This window comes from Oncorhynchus tshawytscha, unplaced genomic scaffold (genome assembly GCF_018296145.1).
Source record: "Oncorhynchus tshawytscha isolate Ot180627B unplaced genomic scaffold, Otsh_v2.0 Un_contig_6812_pilon_pilon, whole genome shotgun sequence".
Taxonomy (NCBI): domain Eukaryota; kingdom Metazoa; phylum Chordata; class Actinopteri; order Salmoniformes; family Salmonidae; genus Oncorhynchus; species Oncorhynchus tshawytscha.
In genome coordinates, this window is record NW_024608224.1 from 41713 (window position 1) to 50000 (window position 8288).

Sequence of the window (8288 nt, forward strand, 5' to 3'; positions counted from 1 at the left end):
ACAGAGGAAGATGGAGAGAGACAGAGGAAGATGGGGAGAGAAGGGAAGCGAAGAGAGAGCGAGTCACGCACTATCCAAGGACTACAAATTGTGATTAGCTAACCGGCTAGTTAAATCTGGGACATTTACAGAACGTTGATCAATGTGCATTGTCCCCATGTCAAATAAACCTTCACATTACAGCAGCTGAAGAGGCAGTAGCCTTAGGAAGACATTTCATACTAACGTCTGTTATGAATATGATAGCGCCCTTTACCTTCAGCTTGTTCCAGCATCTCATCAGAACTGTGATGAAACAAACAAAATAGAAAAATCAGTGATATGTTACCTTGGGGTCAATATACAGAGATTGTGATATATTACCTCGGGGTCAATATACAGAGATTCTGATATGTTACCTTGGATTAATATAGAGAGATCGTGACAAACGACAGTGAATAAAGCAGTGTGTAGGTTTTTACTGCCAGTAGGGTCTAACGGTCTTACTCTGGATGGAAGTAGCTGTAACACTGGTCACACACGCGCATTCTCCTTCTCCTCCTCAGTGCAGCCCTCTACCGCCATCTTGTGGTCGGAGCAGGCATGGCACACCAGACGACCACACCTCCTGCAGTGGTGACGCCTGTTGAACTGAGGAGGACAATAGGATGGAGTGGAGAGTCACTTTCACACAACAAATCATGAGCCGGTTCACCCAACACAGATGAAGTCTATTCCTGTACTGAACACCAATGAGCAGCCTGAATCTGTGTGTGGGACACCAATGAGCAGCCTTAATCTGTTTGTGGGAAACCAATGAGCAGCCTTAATCTGTCTGTGGGAAACCAATGAGCAGCCTTAATCTGTCTGTGGGAAACCAATGAGCAGTCTTAATCTGTCTGTGGGAAACCAATGAGCAGCCTTAATCTGTCTGTGGGAAACCAATGAGCAGTCTTAATCTGTCTGTGGGAAACCAATGAGCAGCCTTAATCTGTCTGTGGGAAACCAATGAGCAGCCTTAATCTGTCTGTGGAAACCAATGAGCAGCCTTAATCTGTCTGTGGGAAACCAATGAGCAGCCTTAATCTGTCTGTGGGAAACCAATGAGCAGTCTTAATCTGTCTGTGGGAAACCAATGAGCAGTCTTAATCTGTCTGTGGGAAACCAATGAGCAGTCTTAATCTGTCTGTGGGAAACCAATGAGCAGTCTTAATCTGTCTGTGGGAAACCAATGAGCAGCCTTAATCTGTCTGTGGGAAACCAATGAGCAGTCTTAATCTGTCTGTGTGAAAACCAATGAGCAGTCTTAATCTGTCTGTGGGAAACCAATGAGCAGTCTTAATCTGTCTGTGGGAAACCAATGCCACCATTTTCTCTTTGTTGCCATTTAGTGTCCGCCACTCACCACTCATTTAGTGTCGCCACTCACTCACTCATTTAGTGTCCGCCACTCACTCACTCATTTAGTGTCCGTCACTCACTCATTTAGTGTCCGCCACTCACTCACTCATTTAGTGTCCGCCACTCACTCATTTAGTGTCCGTCACTCACTCATTTAGTGTCCGCCACTCACTCATTTAGTGTCCGCCACTCACTCATTTAGTGTCCGCCACTCACTCATTTAGTGTCCGCCACTCACTCATTTAGTGTCCGCCACTTATTCATTCATCAAGTGGCTTATTTTAGCCATTCCACTCTATAATATAATAAATATATATATATATTATATAAATATATATATTATACAGTATACAGTGCCTTGCGAAAGTATTCGGCCCCCTTGAACTTTGCGACCTTTTGCCACATTTCAGGCTTCAAACATAAAGATATAAAACTGTATTTTTTTGTGAAGAATCAACAACAAGTGGGACACAATCATGAAGTGGAACGACATTTATTGGATATTTCAAACTTTTTTAACAAATCAAAAACTGAAAAATTGGGCGTGCAAAATTATTCAGCCCCCTTAAGTTAATACTTTGTAGCGCCACCTTTGCTGTGATTACAGCTGTAAGTCGCTTGGGGTATGTCTCTATCAGTTTTGTACATCGAGAGACTGAATTTTTTTTCCCATTCCTCCTTGCAAAACAGCTCGAGCTCAGTGAGGTTGGATGGAGAGCATTTGTGAACAGCAGTTTTCAGTTCTTTCCACAGATTCTCGATTGGATTCAGGTCTGGACTTTGACTTGGCCATTCTAACACCTGGATATGTTTATTTTTTAACCATTCCATTGTAGATTTTGCTTTATGTTTTGGATCATTGTCTTGTTGGAAGACAAATATCCGTCCTAGTCTCAGGTCTTTTGCAGACTCCATCAGGTTTTCTTCCAGAATGGTCCTGTATTTGGCTCCATCCATCTTCCCATCAATTTTAACCATCTTCCCTGTCCCTGCTGAAGAAAAGCAGGCCCAAACCATGATGCTGCCACCACCATGTTTGACAGTGGGGATGGTGTGTTCAGGGTGATGGGCTGTGTTGCTTTTACGCCAAACATAACGTTTTGCATTGTTGCCAAAAAGTTCAATTTTGGTTTCATCTGACCAGAGCACCTTCTTCCACATGTTTGGTGTGTCTCCCAGGTGGCTTGTGGCAAACTTTAAATGACACTTTTATGGATATCTTTAAGAAATGGCTTTCTTCTTGCCACTCTTCCATAAAGGCCAGATTTGTGCAATATACGACTGATTGTTGTCCTATGGACAGAGTCTCCCACCTCAGCTGTAGATCTCTGCAGTTCATCCAGAGTGATCATGGGCCTCTTGGCTGCATCTCTGATCAGTCTTTTCCTTGTATGAGCTGAAAGTTTAGAGGGACGGCCAGGTCTTGGTAGATTTGCAGTGGTCTGATACTCCTTCCATTTCAATATTATCGCTTGCACAGTGCTCCTTGGGATGTTTAAAGCTTGGGAAATCTTTTTGTATCCAAATCCGGCTTTAAACTTCTTCACAACAGTATCTCGGACCTGCCTGGTGTGTTCCTTGTTCTTCATGATGCTCTCTGCGCTTTTAACGGACCTCTGAGACTATCACAGTGCAGGTGCATTTATATGGAGACTTGATTACACACAGGTGGATTGTATTTATCATCATTAGTCATTTAGGTCAACATTGGATCATTCAGAGATCCTCACTGAACTTCTGGAGAAAGTTTGCTGCACTGAAATGAAAGGGGCTGAATAATTTTGCACGCCCAATTTTCAGTTTTTGATTTGTTAAATTTTTGAGATATCCAATAAATGTCGTTCCACTTCATGATTGTGTCCCACTTGTTGTTGATTCTTCACAAAAAAATACAGTTTTATATCTTTATGTTTGAAGCCTGAAATGTGGCAAAAGGTCGCAAAGTTCAAGGGGGCCGAATACTTTCGCAAGACACTGTATATAAATATATACTATTTAGCATATGCTTTTATCCAAAGCGACTTATGCATACTAGAGGTCAACCTCTAATACATACTATGGGTGGTCCCGGGAATCGAACCCACTACCTTGTAGATACAAGCGCCATGCTCTACCAACTGAGCTACAGGGGACCAGACTCTAGACTTTCACGGGGGCCCTTATTCTCACCATGGTGAAGCGTTCTCGCTGGCAGACCATGCAGACATGCTGCTGGTTGTCTGGGACCCAGTCCTTACGAACCGGGGCTCTGTCTGGGGGCTGGAACTGATCGGGGAGCGCTGGATTCTCCTGCCCGTCGACCCTCTGTCCAGGGAACTGCTGGAGGACGAGGTGTGCATGGGGGTACTACCTGGAGTTAGGAGACGGAAACAACATTGTTATCTTCACAATGTATTCATATAATAGAACAGAGTATAATAAACTAGAATATAGTATAACAGACAATAGAATGATCTCTGACCTGCAGTAGGTGGAGGTGTTCCCATCCTAGAGGGGGTGGATGGACAGCTGTCCTGGGCTGGACACTGGTCATCCTGGAGACTGATCACAGAATCTGGGGACAGAGAGAGGTCGAAGTAATTAACGTTGTAGACTTGTACACATCATATCTAAAAAAAAAGTCCAAATGTGTAAATTCAGTGTTGGAGGAACGTAACTTTTTAAAAGTAACTCGTGACATTACAGCGTTACTATGGGATGTAAACAAACACTAAATGACATGTGTTAACAAAAACAGAAAACCCTCTGAAGATGCCTAGCGCGTGTCGGTCATTAGAATGGCTTGCATAGTAACCAAAAGGATGCAAGTTCAAATCCCTTGAGCTGACAAGGTACAAATCTGTCGTTCTGCCCCTGAACAAGGCAGTTAAACCCACTGTTCCTAGGCCGTCATTGAAAATAAGAATTTGTTCTTAACTGACTTGCCTAGTAAAATAAAGGTATAAAATAAATATATGCCACTCGTCTATATCTCTACACCAACTCAAGTATTAATGACAGAAGCAATATATCCTTTACAAAATGTTAAATAAATGATATACAGTTGAAGTCAGTAGTTTACATACACATTGACACAGCTTTGGAAGTATGCTTGGGGTCATTGTCCATTTGGAAGACCCATTTGCAACCAAGCTTTAACTTCCTGACTGATGTCTTGAGATGTTGCTTCAATATATCCACATAATTTCCCTCCCTCACGATGCCATCTATTTTGTGAAGTGCACCAGTCCCTCCTGCAGTGAAGCAGGAGGGACTGGTGCAAACATAATGATGGTCATTATGGCCAAACAGTTTTATTTTTGTTTCATCAGACCAGAGGACATTTCTCCAAAAAGTACGATCTTTGTCCCCATGTGCAGTTGCAAACCGTAGTCTGGCTTTTTTATGGTGGTTTTGGAGCAGTGGCTTCTTCCTTGCTGAGCGGCCTTTCAGGTTATGTCGATATAGGACCTTCAGGCGTTTGGACATTGCTCCCAAGGATGAACCAGACTTGTGGAGGTCTTGGCTGATTTCTGTTGATCTTCCCATGATGTCCAGCAAAGTGGCACTGAGTTTGAAGGTAGGCCTTGAAATACATCCACATGTACACCTCCAATAGACTCAAATAATGTCAATTAGCCTATCAGAAGCTTCTAACCCCATGACATCATTTTCTGGAATTTTCCAAGCTGTTTAAAGGCACAGTCAACTTAGTGTATGTAAACTTCTGACCCACTGGAATTGTGATACAGTGAATTAGAAGTGAAATAATCTGTCTGTAAACAATTGTTGGAAAAATGACTTGTGTCATGCACAAAGTAGATGTCCTAACCGACTTGCCAAAACTATAGTTTGTTAACAAGAAATGTGTGGAGTGGTTGAAAAACGAGTTTTAATTACTCCAACCTAAGTGTATGTAAACTTACAACTTCAACATATACATAAGTATTCACTTGATTCCTTCAAATGTTATTGTGCTACACTGTGATTAAATGGTCATTTATTTGATTCCTTCAAATTACACTTAGTCAATGCATGTTTGTGATTACAAAGTCTTTCTGGGTAAAGATTAAATGGGTAAAGATTCAGCTTTAGTCTTTCTGTAAAAAATGACTGGGTAAAGATTACAGCTGTGATCTTTCCTTCACTAGATAAGTATTCAACAGCTCTGAGTCTTTCAATGCATGTTTGAGTCTTTCTGGGTAAAGATTACAGCTCTGAGTCTTTCTGGGTAAAGATTACAGCTGTGAGTCTTTCTGGGTAAAGATTACAGCTGTGAGTCTTTCTGGTAAAGATTACAAGTCTTTCTGGGTAAAGATTACAGCTGTGAGTCTTTCTGGGTAAAGATTACAGCTGTGAGTCTTTCTGGGTAAAGATTACAGCTGTGAGTCTTTCTGGGTAAAGATTACAGCTGTGAGTCTTTCTGGGTAAAGATTACAGCTGTGAGTCTTTCTGGGTAAAGATTACAGCTCTGAGTCTTTCTGGGTAAAGATTACAGCTGTGAGTCTTTCTGGGTAAAGATTACAGCTGTGAGTCTTCTGGGTAAAGATTACAGGGTAAAGATTACAGCTGTGAGTCTTTCTGGGTAAAGATTACAGCTGTGAGTCTTTCTGGGTAAAGATTACAGCTGTGAGCTCTGGGTAAAGATTACAGCTGTGAGTCTTTCTGGGTAAAGATTACAGCTCTGAGTCTTTCTGGGTAAAGATTACAGCTCTGTGAGTCTTTCTGGGTAAAGATTACAGCTGTGAGTCTTTCTGGGTAAAGATTACAGCTGTGAGTCTTTCTGCAAAGATTACAGTGAGTCTTTCTGGGTAAAGATTACAGCTGTGAGTCTTTCTGGGTAAAGATTACAGCTCTGAGTCTTTCTGGGTAAAGATTACAGCTGTGAGTCTTTCTGGGTAAAGATTACAGCTGTGAGTCTTTCTGGGTAAAGATTACAGCTGTGAGTCTAAAGATTCTGGGTAAAGATTACAGCTGTGAGTCTTTCTGGGTAAAGATTACAGCTCTGAGTCTTTCTGGGTAAAGATTACAGCTGTGAGTCTTTCTGGGTAAAGATTACAGCTGTGAGTCTTTCTGGGTAAAGATTACAGCTGTGAGTCTTTTCTACAGGAGTAAAGATTACAGCTCTGAGTCTTTCTGGGTAAAGATTACAGCTCTGAGTCTTTCTCTGGGTAAAGATTACAGCTGTGAGTCTTTCTGGGTAAAGATTACAGCTGTGAGTCTTTCTGGGTAAAGATTACAGCTGGGTAAAGATTACAGCTGTGAGTCTTTCTGAGGTAAAGATTACAGCTCTGAGTCTTTCTGGGTAAAGATTACAGCTCTGAGTCTTTCTGGGTAAAGATTACAGCTGTGAGTCTTTCTAAAGATTACAGGTGAAAGATTACAGCTGTGAGTCTTTCTAAAGATTCTGTGAGGGTAAAGATTACAGCTGTGAGTCTTTCTGTGAGTAAAGATTACAGCTCTGAGTCTTTCTGGGTAAAGATTACAGCTGTGAGTCTTTCTGGGTAAAGATTACAGCTGTGAGTAAAGATTACAGCTGAGTCTTTCTGGGTAAAGATTACAGCACTGAGTCTTTCTGGGTAAAGATTACAGCTCTGAGTCTTTCTGGGTAAAGATTACAGCTGTGAGTCTTTCTGGGTAAAGATTACAGCTGTGAGTCTTTCTGGGTAAAGATTAAAGTCTCTACAGAGTCTTTTTAAAGATTACAGCTCACCTGGATTGTGCAATATTAGCACACCATTATTCTTTCAAAAATGTTCAAAAATGTTCAAGCTCCGTCAAGGTGTTGGGGATCATGGCTAGACAGCAATCTTCCAAGTCTTGCCATAGATTTTCAAATAGATTGAATCAACACTAACTTGGCCAGTCAGGAACATTTGGCCTTGTGTTTTAGGTTATTGTCCTGCTGAAAGGTGAGTTTTCCTCTAGGATTTTGCGTGTGCTTGGCTCCATTCCATTTATTTTTTATCCTGGAAAAACTCCCCAGTATTTTCTGATGTCAAGCATACCCATAACATGATGCAGCCACCACCATGCTTGAAAATAAGGAGGAAGTTACTCAGTGACGTGTTGTGTTCGATTTTCCCCAACATAAGGCTTTGCATTTAGGCCAAACATTCATTGCTATGCCTTGTTTTATATTCTGTATATTTTTACTCTGTCATTTAGGCCATTATTGTGGAGTCACTACAACGTTGATCCATCCTCAGGTTTCTCCCATCACAGTCATTGAACTCTGTAGAGGTTTTAAAATCACCAATGGCCTCCTCATGGTGAGATCCCTGAGCAGTTTCTTTCCTGTCCAGCAGCTCAGTTGATGTGTCTGGGTGTTTTAATACATCATCCACACCATAAATACGAACTTGACCGCGCTTAAAGAGATATTCAATGCATGATTTGTTATTGATTCCCATCTACCAATCACTGCCCTTTTCATGAGGCATCTTTTGAAAAAAAAAAAACTCCCAGGTCAATGTACTGTAGTTGAATCTGTGCTAGAAAATGTAACACTTGACTGAGGGACCTTACAGATGTATGTATGGGGGACAGAGAAAGGGGTAGTCATTCAAAAACCCATATTATTTCACACACAGTGAGTCCATGTAACTTATTAATGTGATTTATTAAGCCACATTTTTTTCTCCTTGCCTAAACAAAGGGGTTCAATACGACTATATTTTAGTTATTACATTTGATTAAATTTGTAAAAATGTGTAGAATGTTATTTCCCCTTTGATATTACGGAGTATATTGTGTAGCTCAATGACAACAACAAAAAATATATATCTATTTCAATCACACTTTGTAATAAAACTACATTTTTTTAAAAATCCAAGGAGGTGAATCCGCCTGATACCCACTGTAGAAAACCAACTGGGCACCGTAATAGGAGAGCTCAATAACAAGTACAACTGGTTTTACACACAGAT

The 8288-nt window shown here is 41.2% G+C and overlaps 1 protein-coding gene across 1 annotated transcript in view; it reads right to left on the minus strand.

The window, feature by feature from the left end:
- Nucleotides 1-536: 536 nt before the first annotated feature.
- The window catches only part of LOC121843341 (zinc finger FYVE domain-containing protein 26-like), a 9444-nt gene continuing 1692 nt past the window's right edge, over nt 537-8288 (minus strand). Inside the window, exons 2-4 of the mRNA XM_042312958.1 lie at nt 3842-3934; nt 3550-3730; nt 537-630 (exon numbers count right to left, since the gene is read on the minus strand). Coding sequence (XP_042168892.1) covers nt 555-630; nt 3550-3730; nt 3842-3934 — 350 coding nt within the window. The 3' untranslated portion in view covers nt 537-554. The remainder of the gene's footprint in view (nt 631-3549; nt 3731-3841; nt 3935-8288) is intronic.